Source organism: Mchenga conophoros, linkage group LG7, assembly GCF_057382185.1.
Source record: "Mchenga conophoros isolate Kocher_MC1m ecotype Shallow Benthic linkage group LG7, M_conophoros_male_GT1.1, whole genome shotgun sequence".
Classification (NCBI taxonomy): domain Eukaryota; kingdom Metazoa; phylum Chordata; class Actinopteri; order Cichliformes; family Cichlidae; genus Mchenga; species Mchenga conophoros.
In genome coordinates this window covers 66,738,281-66,757,118 of record NC_140532.1, presented here as the reverse complement: position 1 = coordinate 66,757,118, position 18,838 = coordinate 66,738,281, and the positions used below count along the sequence as shown (strand labels likewise).

The following is an 18,838-nucleotide window of genomic DNA, read 5'->3' as shown; positions in this document are numbered from 1 at the left end:
ACTTCAGCCAGGAGAACAACTGAGATAATCCATCCACAATACGAGGTTAGTTATTCATATACTGCTGCATGGGCTGGGCTGTAGTTACATCCTAGGGTTTTAAAAACTGAGCTTAAATAAATGATTAGCGGTAATAAAAGCCGAGGGAGGTCAACAGGGATCACTGACTGTTTTAGGAGCTTTTTGAGATTAAATAGAAGAAAATAAAAAACATTAAACATGTTAACAACACAAAAGCCATATTAAACGCAGACTACTTTAGACCCGGAAGTAGGATTCGTCGCGTCATCACTGAACAACCGGATAGTGTTCATGACCGTCTTTGTCGTCTCAATAGTAATCCAAGAGCACCTGTCTCATGTTAGATATTTCAATGACTGAATCAAACACAGAATAACACAACACAAGCTCTTGGCCAACGCCCTCAGCGACTTTAACTGCCGTTTTGATGAGCCATCAAGAAGCCTTCACACAATAGAGACACTTTGGACACTCACCCCCCCAGAGCCATCACCTTCACCCTGCACACCCCTTCTTCACCCTAGACCACCTTCTCCCACTACAACCCTTCATATTCATGAAGCAGATGTGAGGAAGCAGTGTAGCAACTCTTTACCCTATTCAGGATACATCTCACTGTCAATCTGATGTCGGGGATTGTGACGACAGACAAAAGTACATGCTTGTGGAAGAGCGCGTGTCATAGATGCCTAAAAGGAGCAGATAGAAATTTGTCAGGTGAGATGCCAAAACCTTTTTAAAAATCTACAGCAGCATAACAAAGATGTGAAACTTAAAGGTTTGTTATGCATCAGTTTGCTTATATGCAACTTCATTTGTTCAAGATTTGTAAATTCCAGAGGATACATTTCAGGCCAGTCTTAACCTTGTAACAAATCAAAGCCAACCAACCACACGGATTTAATATTTACGTTGTTGCACCTCCTGAGTTGGTACTGATCAGCCTGGCCATGCCCACACTGTAAACTATTCCCCTGCTAAGATAATTTTTCAAACCAGACTGGCTGCATAGATTTCCTTGTTGTTCTTGCAGGTTTCAAAACTACATTCTCTGGGCTGCCAGCCTATTCTCTTTCTTGGCCAGAATAACCATAAGGGTCATATTGTATGAGACCTGATCACCCACATCGAGCCAGTGGAAGATGCTGCGCATGAGATCCTCATGAAGATGAGGAAACTTTATGAACACCTGCTGAGGAGATGTCCTCTGTCCATCATTTCCTTATCAGGTAGCCTATCCTAGCGGACTCAGGGTACACCCTAGATAAGTTGGCAGTTCATCATGGGTTACCAACCACCATTTTCAACACTGCAGTGACTGCTCACACCCTCACCAGAGTCCTGACACCCCTCCCCACCCATCACTTTCACTCAAGACCAGGTACAGTTGCAGATTAGGAGACTCCAATCAGGCGAGTCTGCTGGATCAGACGAGTGGGTCCCTGTGTCCTCAAGTCCTGTGCCCCCAGCTTTTTTTGAGTCTTCCATAAACTGTTCATGCCGAGTCTGCAGAGGGTCCCAGTGCTGTGGAAGACATCACATCCCAGTGGCCCCCAGGATTACAGGCCTGTGGCACTGACCTCCCACATCATGAAGACCCTGGAGAGACTCATCCTGGACCAGCTCCGACTCATAGTCAGACCACATCAGGATCCCCTTCAATTTGCTTACCAGCCATGTCTTGGAGCTGAGGACGCCATCATCCATCTGCTCAATCATGACTACGCCCATCTGGACCAGCCGGCGAGCACTGTGAGGGTCATGCTCTTTGACTTTTCCAGTGCTTTCAACAACATCAGGCCGACTCTCCTGGGTGATAAGCTAACAGCGATGCAGGTGGATGCTTCTTTAGTGTCCTGGATTATTGATTACCTGACAGGAAGACCACAATGTACGTCTTCACCTTGTCAGACAATGTTGATCAGCAACACAGGAGCACCACAGGGGACTGTCCCCTCGCCCCCCTACACCAGACTTCAGCCACTGAACAGAGACCTCCATCTGCAGAAGTTTTCTGATGACTCTGCGGTGGTTGGATGCATCAGCAGGGGCGATGAGTCGACTCCTTTGCCACGTTGAGTTGCAAAGGAGACTTGACCCCTGTTTCAATCCACGGGGTCAACGTGGACCTTTGAGTACACAGACAAACTGGACTGGGTTAAACACCACTGCACTTTACAGGAAGGGCCAGAGTCGTCCCTGAGGTCCTTCAACATCTGTCAGACAATCTCAAAGTGAGACAGGTATGTGCCAACTCCACGTGAGCTGATTGTTCAGAGCGAGTATCACAATAGTCTGAGCAAAATGACAAAAAAAAAAAAAAAAAAAAAAAGTTTAAAAATCGAGGTAGCGCTACTCTTTACTGGACAAAAAGTGTCCTCAATGGTAGAGGCAAGAGCACAAATAATGAAATAGCTGACTTTAGATACATTTTTAAGTCTGTGTATATAGTCCTTCCCCGGCCTTGTTAGCCTTTGTCAGTTATGCAGATGGTAGTTTTTAAAACAGTTAATGAACAAGAACTGCTTTAGACAAGTTCCTTTGATCCTTTACCCCGAGTCCTAAAGTGTACATTTATTTTCTTACTCATTTTATATTTATTGTTTGTTTACTTGCACTGCTGTAGCTGGAGCCTCGTCGTCTCGTCTCTATATACTGGACTGTCTGTAGCGGAGATGACAATAAAGTTTACTTTGACTTCAGCAGCGAGCACGCGCACCGAGGGCTCTCGCTCACTTTTCGTGTACAGAATTTCAAAAAAAACATCGATGCAAATTATAAGTCTGTATCATGATGTCTGGTGTTTTAGTGTTTGTTTTTATTTTGTTTTATTTTGCGAGTTGGTTATTAGATGCTGCTCCAGCCACCAGAGAATCCCCCGCCGCCCCGCCCTCTCCTCCCTGCCGCAAGCAGCAGGCGCAGGGCGCCCTTACTCCCAGCAAATGGGCGATAGAAAACCGATCGGTGCCTGTGACATTCCCACTATGCGCTGGCATGACGTCGGGGCAGCATGAGTAGGAGGATTTTTTTTTTGCAGATGCCCATGATGCCGCCCCGGGCAACTGCCCGTATGAAAATCCGCTACTGCATGTCGCACATGGGGCGATTAGGAACCAGTGACACCAACGAGATGAGGCCTTCTGGCACGCCTTAGATTTGCCACCTCAACATGCAGTTAAGGTCTAGAGTCTGGCTTATGAGCTACTAAAGTTTAAATTCAGGTGTGTTGCAGCAGGGACACGTAAGGGTTTCAGGAAACTGGCCCTCGAAGTAGAGGGAAGGGTCTACCATTGCACTGGCTTTGAAATGCTTGTATTTGAGGGGAAAGCACCAGAGTTTGTGGCCCTGCATGGAGCGCAGACGCAAAGTTAACAATGTTTGATGGGAAGATCTGGAGTAGATGCTATCAGCTTTAAATTTTATCAAAAATGGGAGTCCCTAATAAAACATGCAACTTGTTTTAATGTTGTGAAGTGGCTGAGTTAGCGTTGGATTATTTTTATCTTTACGGCTAATATCTCAGCACCTCACATTTGTGTTTTGTCTTTTACTGCATGGTGTATTGTAAAACAGTCTTGATTCACTCTGATGCTGGAAGACAAACTTTAGGACGCAGTATGAGTCTTTATGTCCCTGCTAATGATGGATGGGCAGATTTATTTTGTTTGGGAGAAACACAGCTGTCAGCTTGCAGATGGGCCGTGAGTAAGCCTTTAGAAATTAAAACCTCTATATAAACACTGCAGAACACAAACTTATATACTGCCTAAAAGGCCCAAAGCAACAGCAAGACCCAACAGACACAACAACCTGCTGAAGACTGACAGAGAGAGAAGCCACACTAAATACACCGGCTCCAGGAGGCGGGATAACAACGCACAGGTGAACCCAACCAAGACAATAACGAGGGTCTTCCTGCAAAAGAGGGAAGGAAAAATCACAGAAAGCCACACGAGAAACTCACTTTGGAAAAAAACCAACAAAACTAAACAGAAAGGAAATCTGAAAGAAACGAACAAAGAAGAGGAAGCTGCTGCGAGGGGAAACACTGGTTACCTGGTGTAGATACATCACAGCAAGTTACAACACAGATGCAAAAACATCCACAAGTCTTTATCCTTGCTATCATAAGCTTATGTTTTTGACTCACACTGAGGATAACAAGGCTCAGGTGCTCCGACGAGACAGTAACGAGGAGGGAAAAGGAACAAAGGAGGGAAAGTCCAAAAAGCCACTTCAGGATAAAAAAGAGGGAAAACATGCAAGGTTCAGAATCAATTCATAAAAATGTATTAATAAATGATTTCTGCTGCTTTTTCATTGTGTGTACATGAAAACTGGGTGTTGGAGTTTGTTTGTCTTCACATCTTTTTTTAGTGGGTTCAAATCTGAGAGCCTGAAGTGATCGGTGGGCAGATTTTCAGGGAGCTTCAATACTTTAGTTTCTGTTGAATATTCTTAATGCTCTGCTGGACAATAAAATGTCCTTTTAATATTTATGTATTTATTAATTTTTCCTTTTGTTTCTACTTATTTTTTTCTATTGTGGCTTTGTTTACATTTTCACATGGTCTTACTGAGGTGATGCAAAGTGAAACATGCTTTCTGTTTGCTTGTTTTTTCGGTCATGTACTCGAAAAGCTTGAACATGGACCTTGAAAGATCTTAAAAAGTGCTTGAATTGGAGCCAGATAAAGGAACCCTGTTTAAAGTTGATTGGGAGGTGATGGAGTCTGAAACCATGTGATCACTGTAAGCTCTGTGATTTATTACCCGATGGACCAGCAACGCCTTCACTGTGTTTGAGAATGAATCCAGCTTTACTTTAATATAGTCGGTACTGTGCAAAAGTCTTGAGCCCTCGTTTCACTCGTTTCTTTACATTTTGCAGGAGAATTGGAAACGGATGCAGCGATTCACTGAAATGTGCAAATATTCATTAAAAATACAGAATATGAGGCAAAAATCTAGTCTTTACAGTTCTAACGAGCTTGAACGTGAATGTTTGGTCTGGCCTTCATCCTTCAGCTCTCTCTGAACTCTCTGAGCAGCTCTCTGGCGTCTCTGTGAGGACCTGCAGGAACACTTCTCCAGACTTCTTGAAGGACATTCAAAGCTCTTCTGCCTTCTGTTGATGATGTTGATGACTCCACGCTGTTTATGTCCTGCTGAGCTTTGTGCTCTGGGACTGCCAGACCATGACTCATAGTGTTATTGTCTTATAGCTCACGTCACTGCTTATATCTGAAGTTCTGCTGGCAGAAATGCCCTTCAGTCAGAAAGGTTGATGGTCAGGATGAACCTGGACACTTCTTTGCACACATGTGTGTCGTATCTTTTGCATGATAAGTACTGATAGAGACAGACGTGAGTCTGTATTTATATTTCTTGCAGCCTGTTAGCACTGTACCTCCTGCCTTTCCAAACGGCTCTTCTGTGTTTCTGTCTCATCGTTCTGCTGATGAACATTTGTCGCCCACCGTGATCTCAGCACGTCGTCCTGGTTCTGGACAGCAGACGTGTGTTGATCTGAATCCTGTGATTTCCAGTAGTGATTTATTCCCAAGACCAAATCAAACCGTCCTCTGCTGCCGTGTTGTTGCACAATAAAAATGATGCAGCTGTCAGAAACGGTCCGGCCCTGGTTATTGTCTCAGATATGACGCTCGTCTTATCCTGTCGGCTTCTGTCGCTTTCCTTCATTTACTTCTTGTTATTTTCCTGAAATGTGCTCCAGAGTGACAAAAATATGTGCTGGAGTTTATGCTGCACTAAAACCTCTGTGACATCGATGCACTCACTGCTAACAGGAAAGCCAGAGGAGCAGATGCATCCCAGCAAAACACTGATGCAGCTTTTTCACATTAAACTGAAGTGATATCAGATACAGTCCTGATTAAAGCTTTAAGACCACTTGAAAAATGGCAAAAATCATATTTTGCATGGTTGGATCTAAATAAATGTTGTTACTAAGAGAATGTTTTATTCACAAATGCAGACATTTCAAAGCTAAACGACATGATTTTGAAAATGAGAAGTGATATGAAGTGTATGTTAATCACAGAATCATAATTCATACATGATTTCATTGATAGTTAATTATGTTTAACTGCTCAGCACTGATCACTTCCTGCTGCAGAGGGTGGAACAACCAGTGATCAGGTTTAGGGGGCAGTTACTTTTGCACACAGGGCAGGTTTGGGGAGAGTTTTTCGCTTTATAAATGAAACCATCATTTAAACAATACTGTTTGTATTCTCTTTATGATCTTTGTCTAGAATGGAAACAAGTTTTATCATGTAAAACATCAATCAGACCATCTTCTCAGCACTACACCCACTCTCCTGTTGGCATATGTCTGCTGTTTCCTGTTCACCAGTGGATCAATGGATTCATGTAAATGTTGAAATGACGGCCATGAGAATAATCTAAATGTACATCCACCACATGGTCAAATATTACTGAACCGGTGGTCCAAACCTCCACAGGATGTCGGGATCTGTCTGTGGAAGTTTCAAGGTTCATTTGTTTGGATCACCTGGAGAGTTTCCCTCCTGCAGGGTTTTCCTCTCTATCAGCAGTGCTTCCATCTGTGCAGCCCGTCCAGTTTTCCCAGCAGAGGAGGAAACATTTCAGGGCTGGTTAATCATTTTTGATCTAACTGCAGCACAGACTCTACTCTCACCCTTCCATGTTTTAGACATGCTGTGCTGGATTCCCTGCTTCTTTCTGGGCTTTTTATTTTGGGGCTCAGCTCATGGGGTTCCCCAGACAAACGCCCGCCCCGACGTCACAGACCAGGAGCTGTTCTGGGGTTCTGACCAGTACGACTTTGCTATAGTGCTTCCTGCTGCTGGGTTGGAGTGTTTCTGGCACTTTGCTCACCGTGGAGAGAGATTTTACTTGAACTTCATGGTAAGAAGAAAACTCTGTGTCAAGCTAAGTGACGCCACCTGACATGTAGTCTGTTTTCCCACAAATGTCAGATTAGCATGGACACCAGCATCGGTACCATCTGTTGAAAAGAGCTCACAGTGGTAACATCAAACAGGATATTTTACACTGACAGAGCTGCTGCTGCTCGTTCCTGCAGTGTGTGGACGCTCTGTATGGTTTTTAACTCTGTATTGGTTTTGTAGGTCCAGTGGGTGATGGGAGTCGGCCATGACAGACACCTGTCTGTCACCGTCAACACTCCGAGTGATCTGTTGCTGTCTACTGTTGATGATGCGAAGGGCCAGATCAACTTTGAGGCTGCAGAATCAGGTAGCTGTCTGTCTGATGGATAGCTCTTCCATGCTGTTATTTCACTTCAGCTGAATGCGATGAACAGATTGTAGGAAATTATGTCTAGATATTCACTTTAACATTAAATGTTGATACAACACAAACTCTCGTAGAGGATGTAAAGTCAGAGAGATACATGTTTTAAAGGTGAGCAGCCAAATAATTATTAAAACACAAAAACACCTTGTTAGCGTTAGCTGGTAGATTAGCATTTGAGATTTCCATTGAGATTTCATCTTTTATTCTCATGATACAGGTCGTCCCACTGCATCTCACCCTGCAGGAGTTTTACAGAAATGTTCAATAAAATCTTCTAATTTTCATCATGTTTTTCTGTAATGGTGCCTGGGTGGTGCCAGTGTTTTAAGTTTGGACATTTTGTTAGTGTTTAGTTTTCCTGTGTCTGTTTCCTGTTTTATTATGATAGTCTTTTGTCCTGTGCTCGTTATGTGGAGTGTACTTCCTGTTTCTTTAGTTTCTTCCAGCCATGTTTTCACCTGTTTCTCATCCTGTCATTATTTATTTGTCACTGCTCATTGTCACGTCATCGTCAATGCCTCGTGCGTGCACCCTGTAGATCAGCGGTCCCCAACCTTTTTTGCGCCACGGACCGGTTTATGCTCGACAATATTTTCACGGACCGGCCTTTAAGGTGTCGCGGATAAATACAACAAAATAAAACTAGTACCGGTACCGAAAAAAAGAAAATTTATTCATAACACACGTGGAAAGACCCAGGAAAACCGAGTAAACGATAAAAACGATAACAAAATAACACTGAAAACCGATAAAAACCCTGAAAACCATACATTTCACACCTGAGCCTCAACTCTCGCGGCCCGGTAACACACGACTCACGGACCGGTACCGGTCCGAGGCCCGGGGGTTGGGGACCGCTTCTGTAGATGTTATTAGTCTCATCATTGAGACTCAACTCTTCAGTCGGTTTCGGCACCGTTTTCTGAAGGTCCCACCACAGCTTCTCCGTCAGGCTGAGGTCTGGACTGGCTGGAGCATTGCACCACTTTGATTCTTTTTCTTTTGGAGGTTTGGCACTCTTCTTGGTATCATCGTCCTGTGGCTGATGGCCTCACATCTGACTCTAGAATACATTTGTATACAGAGGAGTTCATGGTTTACTGAGTCACTGCACAGAGCCCAGATCATCATCCCTCCACCACAGTGCTGACAGCTGGTCTGACGTGTTTCGTTTTCTCCTTTATGGACAAACATGTCCACTTTGGTTTTGTCTGTCCAAAGGAACCTGAGCGTTGCTGCAATGTTCAGTTAAAGAGAAGAGGCTTCCTCCTGGTAACCCTTCCAAACAAGTCACACTTGTTCCGTCTGTTTCTATTTGTACTCTCATGAACTTTAACATTTAACATGAGGCCTGTAGAGTCTGAGAATGAGAATTCTTGGGGTTTTGCAGTTTTTCTGAGCGTTTGGATGGTCTTAGGTTGAATTTGCTGGAACATCCACTCCTGAGATGATTGTAGCATTGTGTTAACACACAACTGAATGCTGCAGACCAGCAAACTGCAAAAACGTCTGCATTTGCAAAGGTTCTCACATCTGCCGTTGGATACACCAATCAAATACAACTGATTTTAATTCCTATGGAAACATTAAGGATAAACTCAATTTTCACAGGATTCTGCGATACGTAATAGGTTTGCTTTAACTGGAAAACATTTTGTGTTTGCTGTGTTACTTTTAACTGTGCTATATGGAAAAAAAAAGAAAAACATCTTGACTTGTCTACTTCCAGGTTTCTATCAGATGTGCTTCAGCAACTTCCACAACCGTTTCGGCTCGATGCAGGTTTCCCTCAGCTTTGGTGTTTACTATGACACCTACCAAGATCCCTCAAAGAGCGAGGAGGAGGAGAAGAAGAAGGAGGAGATCAGCAAAGAGCTGAACAACACACTGAGCGTCATCGAGGTACACATAGCTACCTGCTGTTACAGTTGTTATAGTGTTGTGGTGTCTGTGGCAGTACTGACAGCAGTTGGTGAGCCAAAACAAGTCAAATGTATTTAAACTTCACACTTAAGTTCAAAGTGTTTCACAAAATGAATTAAAAACAGTAACTGGTAGCAGAGGCGGGATTGTTGGAGTTTGACACATCAAAAGTGAATAAACAGATTTTTATACCTGCGTCTGTTCTGCTGTGTCAGACTACGACCCACAAAGTGGAGACCTACGTCTTTCACATGTTCCGGCACTACGGCTTCAGTCGGATGAGAAAGAGCGTAGACTACTTCCTGCTGCAGTCCAACTCAAAGTACATCACCTGGTGGTCGATGGCCCTCAGCCTCCTCATCGTCACCTCTGGGTACCTGCAGCTACTCTTCCTCAAAAGCCTCTTTGTCAACAATACCGGCACAGAGGGCGAGAAGCCTCGATGCTGATAGACTAAAAATAAAAATGTCTGGATGTTTTGTGGAGGAAAGGCAGACACGAACAAATTGAAAAGCAGTGATGGTTCTTTCTCTTTGAATGAATAAATATTAGAAATAATCATGTTGAGACTTTGTGATGCTTTTCCAAACAGACTCGATCAGTTATCTTAACACGTTTTTTTTCACAATATACTGCATTGATACAGTTTGATAACAAATAAAAACAATAACATATATGTGATGGTGATTTTAAAAATATGTAAACATATTATACTGATACCAGTACTCTCCAGAAACCATTCATCAGCTGTTTGCAGAATCTACACGTTGGCATAGCAATGGGCGGTTGGCGAGGGGTTAAGGACCGGTCTCTAGGCCAGCATGACGGGGCAATAGCAGCTAATCACCAAGCACTTACAACGGGTTGGGAATGATTGGTGGTTCAATGGTTTCCTACAGGTCTCTGGGCCTTTGTGACACAATATGAGTAGACTGTGTTGCCAGTAGGTTATGGGGCTTCTGTGTTCACATCTGCTCTGTATGACATTAAACTCCAAGGACCAAATAAACTGCAAATTTGAGTGTTTCGAGTAGCCTGAGCTTTTAGCTTACATGCACTGGCATTATTATTAAAAATGTAAAATAAAAGATGTTAAACCATGTTTCACATGAACATCCACCACCAGAACACAAAATATATGATGGGAAAGACAGAGGAGCAGAACAAGTTCATCTAGAGGCAGATGTTGCTTAAGGAAGTAGACTAGAAGCCAAGTATAATAAAACTGACCGCATGTTTTAAAAATGCAGGGGTGGTTAGTCTTTAAATGTTAACAAAACAAAATTTCAAGGTTGAGGTTTGAAAAACTGTAAAGTCCAGAAATCAGTGGTTAATGTCACTTTGTTGATAAAGTGTGCTGGTAGAACCTGGAATTGTGGTTTCCTGTTAAAATGTTACCAGATCCAGCATTTATGTGTGACTTCAGACTTTATACATAATAATGACCCAGACTGAACACTGCAGTTATAATTGATCTGAATTTCAGGAGTGGGACCACACCTCCATACACGTCACTTCCTCTCCTATGTCTATATATGTCGCCTGCCCTATAACCTATAACAGGCACTATAACCTGTTCATTATTGTTTCCATGCCCCACCCATCTCGCCTTTTCAAGCCTTTCACTTCTCATTAGTATCTGCACAGCCTGGGACCTGCCTCCAGTCCCCTCTGAGGCCTTCCCCAAACCACAGCCTCAATTCAATCTCAAGCCATTATCTACTAGAAATGCTGTCAAACCTAAAATGAGGACGATAGTATTTTGCAGGCATCTGTATTCAATTCAATTTAATCTTATTTATATAGCACCAAATCACAACAACAGTCACCTCAAGGTGCTTTATATTGTAAATGGTAAATGGCCTGTATTTATATAGCGCTTTACTAGTCCCTAAGGACCCCAAAGCACTTTACACATCCAGTCATCCACCCATTCACACACTGGTGATGGCAGCTACGTTGTAGCCTGGGGCGCACTGATAGAGGCGAGGCTGCCGAACACTGGCGCCAGCGGTAGGCAGAGGGCCCGGTGGGTGAAGTGTCCCAAGGACACAACGACCGAGACTGTCCGAGTCGGGGCTCAAACCGGTTACAAGGCGAATTCCCAACTCTTGAGCCACGATCGCCCCCAGGATATTGTAAGGTAAAATCATATGACCCTGTGAGCAAGCACTTTGGCGACAGTGGGAAGAAAAACTCCCTTTTAACAGGAAGAAACCTCCAGCAGAACCAGGCTCAGGGAGGGGCGGGGCCATCTGCTGCGACCTGTTGGGGAGAGAGAAGGAAGACAGGATAAAGACATGCTGTGGAAGAGAGACAGAGATTAATAACAAGTATGATTCCTACGGTGGCTGGGAAGTGCAAATCACATTTACAACATCAACAACAAAATAATATTTCCGAAAACACTTTTACATTAAAAAAAGGTTTTGACCTTGACTTCCAGGTGTTCTGAGTGTGGTGTTCAGAGCTGCCCACCAGCAGGTTGAGGATTGAAGCCAGAAACTTGGAGATGTTATAGGTGACTGAGTTGATCATGCAGACAATTGGTCTTAAAGGTGCACCCTGTTTATGTATTTTTGGTAAACCATAGTGGTTGGTGTAGATTCCCCTGGGTACAGCCTGTGGTATGAGGTCCGGTCAATAGCCTTGTCTTGTTCTAACTGCTTCAGACAGTCTATCACCCTCTTCCTGTAGCCACTAAAATTTATTTATACAGTAAAACTGTTAATTTTCATTTGTTGCCTCAAGACAACACTGTGCAGTTAGCCCAATTTTTTTCAGGCAATATACAGTAATGCATTTGCATTTGCGTGTAGAGATGTGTTTGTGTGCATTTATATGATCATAGTCAATGTTTATTACTTTACAATCTACTCATAATTACAGGACATGGATGTAAAAAACCTTTTATGGAGGGAAACCAAGGGAATGTGCACTTTCTGTCCTCAGAAAGTGAGGACAGTGAAGTAGAGGAGTGGATCCCTGAATCAGGTTTGAGGGACAATTAGGAGCTCAGGAGTAACTGTGTCTGTGTGTCAGATGAAGAAAATGGCGAGGGGGCCAATCTCGAATCTTTGCAAGAGGGCATTAAAAATATCAGCCAACAAATCTTTGACCTCCGGACGGAGATGAAAGCTGACTTCGACGCATTCAAAGAAGACCTCAGGCGTGAGTTGAAAGACGACCTAAAGAAATTCAAAGAAGACACAAACCAACAGCTATCGGCTAACAAGCTAGCGCTCCAAGAACACGGCGAGAAACTCGAGGAAGCCGAAACACGAGTGGCGGGGCTTGAAAGCTGGTCAGTGGTGGCCTATGACGCGCTGAGACAATCGCTAATGGAGCAAAGGAAACTAACTGAAAGGCTAGAAGACCTTCAGTCTAGATCGAGAAGGAGAAGGAGAAGAGGGCAGTTCGGTAATGAGCTTTGTTGAAAATGTGATCAGAAGAGAGAGGCTAATACCTGATGGCACTGACCCACAAATACAACGGGCTCACCGATCCCTCGGTCCTAAGCCAGGTGCTGATGCCGCTCTCCGTTCCATTGTCGTCTGTTTTCTTCCGTTCAAAACAAAGGAAACCGTCCTCAGAAACGCATGGCAGAAGAAGATCCTCGTCAAAGACAAACCCATCGATTTTGACCATGATTATACTGCCACGGTAGTACAACAGCGCCGTGCACATAGAGAAGTGAAAAGCGCACTTAAACAAAAGGGCATACGATTCCAATTCTCTCCAGGGTTTAATTAGAGCCCCCGGGCTCGGTGTGAATAATGCAGCACCTGAGCGCACCTGAGCGGCCTGCTCGAGCAGAACGAGGAGCCGCAGGGAGGCCGAGAGAGCACCACCTCCAGAGGGAGAGAGAGGGTGGTGAAAGGGTTTGAAAGAGTAACATCATAACATCTGAAGGTTTTCATGTCACTCTAATGATGTCCTGACAGAACCACGAGGGGCATCAGAAACATCTGTGTCACACCTGTCCATCACTACATCTGTGTTAGTGACACTGCTGGAAGAATCCAGATTGCTTTGATTATTGTTTCCTTCCATTTTGTTTGCACTAACACTGCAAGCATCAGACTAAATCATACTTAGTATGTATGACCCCACAGCACCATATCACCCTATTAGAGCCTACTTGTTGTTCCTAGAGTATTTAAAAGTAGAATGGGAGGCAGAGCCTTCAGTTTTCAGGCCCCTCTTCTGTGGAACCAGCTTCCAGTTTGGATTCAGGAGACAGACACTATCTCTACTTTCAAGATTAGGCTTCAAACTTTCCTTTTTGCTAAAGCATATAGTTAGGGCTGGACCAGGTGACCCTGAATCCTCCCTTAGTTATGCTGCAATAGATGTAGGCTGCCGGGGATTCCCATGATGCACTGGGTGTTTCTTCTTCACTCACTATGTGTTAACAGACCTCTATGCATTGAATCATATCTGTTATTAACCTCTGTCTCTCTTCCACAGCATGTCTTTATCCTGTCTTCCTTCTCTCACCCCAACCAATCACAGCAGATGGCCCCGCCCCTCCCTGAGCCTGGTTCTGCTGGAGGTTTCTTCCTGTTAAAAGGGAGTTTTTCCTTCCCACTGTCGCCAAAGTGCTGCTCACATGTCATTGTTGGAGTTTCTCTTTTGTCTCTTTATTATCATAAGGTTCTTACTCTACAATATAAAGTACCTGGAGGCAACTGTTGTTGTTTTTTCTGTATAAATAAAAGTGAACTGAGTTGAATGTAATTTGGTTGAACAGGAAATTCACATCATGGATCTGGAGCAGCTGTGTGATGATGTCATGTCAACATGGACCAAAACCTCTGAGGGATGTTTCCAGAAACTTTTTAAATTTGTGCCACAAATGACTAAAGCAGAAGAGAGCTCAGACTCAGCTTCACTGTCATTCAGCCATTTGACATGATATGAATGAAAAACAGATTCTCTGTCCAGGACCTGGGTCTGAGCGACCCAGGGTCCATGAGCATTTATGACTCTTGTTATATGATATGTGTTTGTTTCTGCATTGTGCTGCTGTTCCTGTGTCTATGATGTTGGAGACCTCACCTGCTCAACCGCCTGCCATAACCACGCCACCATCACTTTACCTACCTGTTGCTGCTGCATCACCGTCCAATCTACCCCCAGTGGCTGCTACACCACCATCATTTCCACTGCCTGCAGCTGCCACACCAGCACGGCCTGCGTGTCACAAACCACCTGCAGTGCTTCGCCATGGGCCATCGGAGCTCTTACGTGGCTGGACCTACTACAAGGCTGTCATCAGATCACTGGCCGGCCACCAGAACTGCTATGCCACAGCTGCCAGACCTGTGGCAGGCCGCTCGAGCTGTTTTCCTGCCGTCACCGTCCATCGGGCCAGCTGCCAAAACTGTGGCAGAACTGTGGTTGATTTTTTCAGTTTTTTGGGGACTGTTTTGACAGCGCTGCTGGACGTGCGGTCGGACTTTGAAACCGTTGGGATTAGGGGCTCTGTTTGCTAGAGGATTTTGTTTTTGCATGGAGAGTGCGGAGACTCGGGAGCAGAGTACAGACACTTGGGAGAAGGCGCGACACGGGAGTCGTGGGAGCGCACTGGAGATTTGTTGTGTGTTACATTTACTTCACTGTAAATCAACGCACTGTTTACTGCACAGAGTCCAGCATTTAGGTCCTTTCTCCCCCACAGTCTGCCACACAGACCGTGACATTCTCAGGTCTCAGTATTGCAGCATGCTACCAAACAACGAGTAAAACATTACAAATAACTACAATTAATAGAACAAGAAATTCTCAAAAATAAGTACTGAAATATGCAAAAACATAAATAACAATCACAAATATATAATATTTATATTTGGTTCTTCTTTATTTTATGACTATTTACAGATTTTCACTGGAGGCATCAAAACTATGGATGAACACATGGAATTAAACCCTCGGCCTTCTCTCAGCAAGCTTCATGCTGTAGTCACCTGACATGGTTTCACTTCACAGGTGTGTTAACTCCAAAGCTGGAATCCTGGAATTTCTTGCCTTCTGAATCTGGTTGGGACTAGAAGTCAGGGTGGCACGCAGTAGTGCTGCACGATATCAGGAAACCCTGCGATGTGCGATAACTGCGATCAATATTGCGATAACGATATGACTTGCGATAAAATAAATAGCAAAACAAACAAAAAACCCCGAATACATAATTTACGTTTTACTGCAACAGTTTTATTTAAAGAAAGCTGCCGTATTAGCAGTGTAACAACAAAGTGCACTTTAACATTGAAACATTGCCCCCATAAAAATTTTTGGGTCTTCTTTAAGATCCCAGCTGGCCAGCACCTCACGTAATACACGGGCTATATTTTCACTAGTGTGAGAGTTTGGAAAACACACAGTCTCTAGACACCGTGTTTTCAGTTCAAAGTCTTCGGTGAGGAAGAGCACTGTGAAACTCATATATGGCTCCGTTGTACGACTTGATCATAGGTCTGTAGCGTAGTTTTCAGCTTGGCTCAGTTCAAATGTGACGGTCTTGTGTAGGGCTGGGTATCGTCCATGATTTCTAGAATCGATTCGAATCCGATTCACAAGGTCCTGAATCGATTCGATACACGATTCGATTCAATTTGATTCGATTCGATTTAAATCTGGGAAATTTTGCCTCAGTCAGATTATAATTCAGATCAGTACATTTACATATTTTTGTATCTATAAAAAGGAAGCTGACACTTTCCAGACTTTATCACAGGTGTGAGCATCACAGCAGAGGCCTTTGTGTCAAAGTAGCTGAAGATAAAACACAGAAACACATGAAGGTGGTTTTCCTGGCCTGGATTTTATAAAAATATTCTGCAGTACATCAAAAACGAAAGAAAACCATTAACCAGCTTATGAACATTGCCTCTGAAGTTACAGCGGTTTTATTAGAGACAGCGTTTTGCATCATTTTAAAAAGTTTACATTTGTTCAGAAGCCTATTGAACGGCAGAAATTAGGTTTTCTCTTTGGAAGTAAGTAAAAAAAAACATCGGCCGACAGGCTGTAAACAACGGTAGACTTGTGCGTAACAACCAAGCAAATAATGCAGAAAACAGATTTCGGGGACAGACGGGAAACTGTTCTTGAAGTACAGAGAGAGAGAGAGAGCTGTGCATGAAGTGTGATTTTATCCTGGTGGAAGCAAAACAGCAACAGTCAGAGTGAATCCATGACGATGTTTATGTGAAGCGTTTGGATCTTCTTTTGCTGCTGGTTCGGTCAATATTGTTTGGAGAGAGATCAAACTAACAGCTTTAGAATCTGTGCAAAAACGGCGTGAACACAAAGCGCGGACCCGCCGAAACATCAGAATCAGCGAGCTGTCGGCTTTCAGCCCCGAGCGTGTCCGTGCCGTCGGGTGAGAAAGTCACATCTCACTGATCCTGATCCGTCGGCGCTTTGTGTTTACGTCTCTGTGCAGAATCTGTGTTCCTGCTCTCATTCACTGTTTTAAATGTTTGGTGGTTGTCAAAATTTTGTGAAGTTTCACCTGAGATTCTGGAATTTCGGGCAAAATACATTTATATTAAAAAAATCAATTCAGGATTTTAATGAATCGATATCACGTTATCCAAGCCAGAATCGATATTAATCGATGAATCGATTATTAAAACCCACCCTAGTCTTGCGGCATGTTTCGTACATTTGTGGAATGGCGACATGGGAAAAGTAGTTTCCTGAGGGGATGCGGTATCTCCGGTCCACTTTATGTATCAGACTGGTGAAGCCCTCCCTGCTAACTGTATTTATAGGCATCATGTCTTTGTCAAAAAATGTGTAATGGCCTCTGTTATTTCTTTGTAGCGCTTCCACGTTTTCTCATAAGGAGTTCCACTTGAAAAACTCGGATACAGAGACGGCCGTTGGACTGCGGCGCTCTTTGTCTTAACATTAGCAACATTAGCTAGCCCGGTCTTTCTGGAACTCTTCAAACAGTTCTCTGTGGTCGTGTTGAAGATGATGGTGGAGTCGTGTTTCCTCTGGTGGTTGCCACGAGTGTTCGGCAAGTTTTGCAGAGCACCTGTGTTTGGAGAACGTCGTCTTTACCAAATCCAAAGTACCTCCAAATAAGCGAGGTACTATTTTTTAGCCACGAGTTCATAGTCAGTAGCGTTCTCGTCATGCGTCTCGCTCTCAGCCATTACAACTCCGACTCGTCGCTGCAGCGTTGTTCGCTCCCCACCTACATAGGAGGCGGGCCTCTAATCCATTTGATTGGTTAATGCCGTGAAGGGCTCTGTTCGACTGGTCAAATGTGTAAAGGGGTTTCTTTGATTGGCAAATTCTTTAAAGCACGTGCGTAAACATTTTAAGGTACCCAATTATCGCGGTTTGCGCTGTCTTTTGCAATGGGCCCATCGCACAGGCTGATATTGCGATGACAATAAATTTTTTATTTATTGTGCAGGCCTAGTACACAGCTGACAGCTCTATTTGACAACTGTTAGAATTCATATTATGGCAAGAACCAATCAGCGAAGGAAACAACAGTCTGTCATTTCTTTAAGAACTGAAGGTCAGTCAATCCAGGAAATTGCAAAAACTTCACAAAAACCATAAAGCGCTACAAAGAAACTGGCTCACACGAGGACCGCCCCAGGAAAGCAAGAGCCAGAGTCCCCTCTGCTGCTGAGGATACATTCATCCACCAGCCTCAGAAATCACAAGTTAACAGCTACTCAGATCAGAGCGCAGATAAATGCCACATAGAGCTCCAGTAACAGACACACTCTACATCAGCTGTTCAGAGGAGACTGTGTGAATCAGGCCTTTATGGTCAAATAGCAAGCAGAGGAGATTAGTTTGGGCCAAGAAACACAGGGAATGGACATTAGACCATCTGTGCTTTGGTGTGATGAGTCCAAATTTGAGATCTTTGGTTCCACAAAGGTGAACGATGGTCTCTACATGCATGGTTCCCACCATGAAGCATGGAGAAGGAGTGTCTGGTAGTGTGTGCGCCAGTGAACATGAACTTTTAAAACTCAAAATATTTTTTTATATACTGGTTAAAAGTTTTTGTGAAATACTTTGTTCTTTATGCTGGACTAACAAACTGCAGTCACAAAGACTGACTGTGAGCACTTTTCGGTGATTACAGAGTCATAATAACGTGTCATATATGAGATTATCACCATGGCATGACATCACATCATGTATGTATTTGCAATATTTAAAAAAAACAGCTGACAGTGTGTTTTCATATTTTCATTCTGTGCTTAAAGGGAGAAAGGTTTATTATTTCTGCAGTATTGCTGTCATTGCTTTTATCTATAGTTTTTTTGTTGTTGTTGAGAATAACAGAGTGAGTCAGACTGCAGGATGAACACTGAGCTGTTTGTGCCCCCCAGTGGTCTTTGACCACAACGTGCTTCCAGTGAATTCCCGAATCCAAGCTGTGTGTCATCAGCAGCCACTCCACCTTAAAACTGACTTCACGTATAAAACTTGGGTCATTTATTTAAGAATTTGCACCATATCCAGCCTTCTTGTGCCCCCCTGTACAGAAACTCAAATGTTATTTTCAGACTTTTATTTTAGG

General features: G+C 43.6%; 1 protein-coding gene across 1 annotated transcript; it reads left to right on the top strand.

Moving 5' to 3' along the window:
- Nucleotides 1-6,374: 6,374 nt before the first annotated feature.
- On the top strand, nucleotides 6,375-9,823 carry LOC146571641 (transmembrane emp24 domain-containing protein 6-like). The gene is made up of 4 exons (XM_085281326.1): nucleotides 6,375-6,936; nucleotides 7,161-7,287; nucleotides 9,077-9,249; nucleotides 9,486-9,823. Exons 1-4 carry the CDS (start codon nucleotides 6,511-6,513, stop codon nucleotides 9,717-9,719), a joined length of 960 nt encoding a protein of 319 aa, XP_085137452.1. The 5' UTR covers nucleotides 6,375-6,510; the 3' UTR covers nucleotides 9,720-9,823.
- Nucleotides 9,824-18,838: the final 9,015 nt, after the last annotated feature.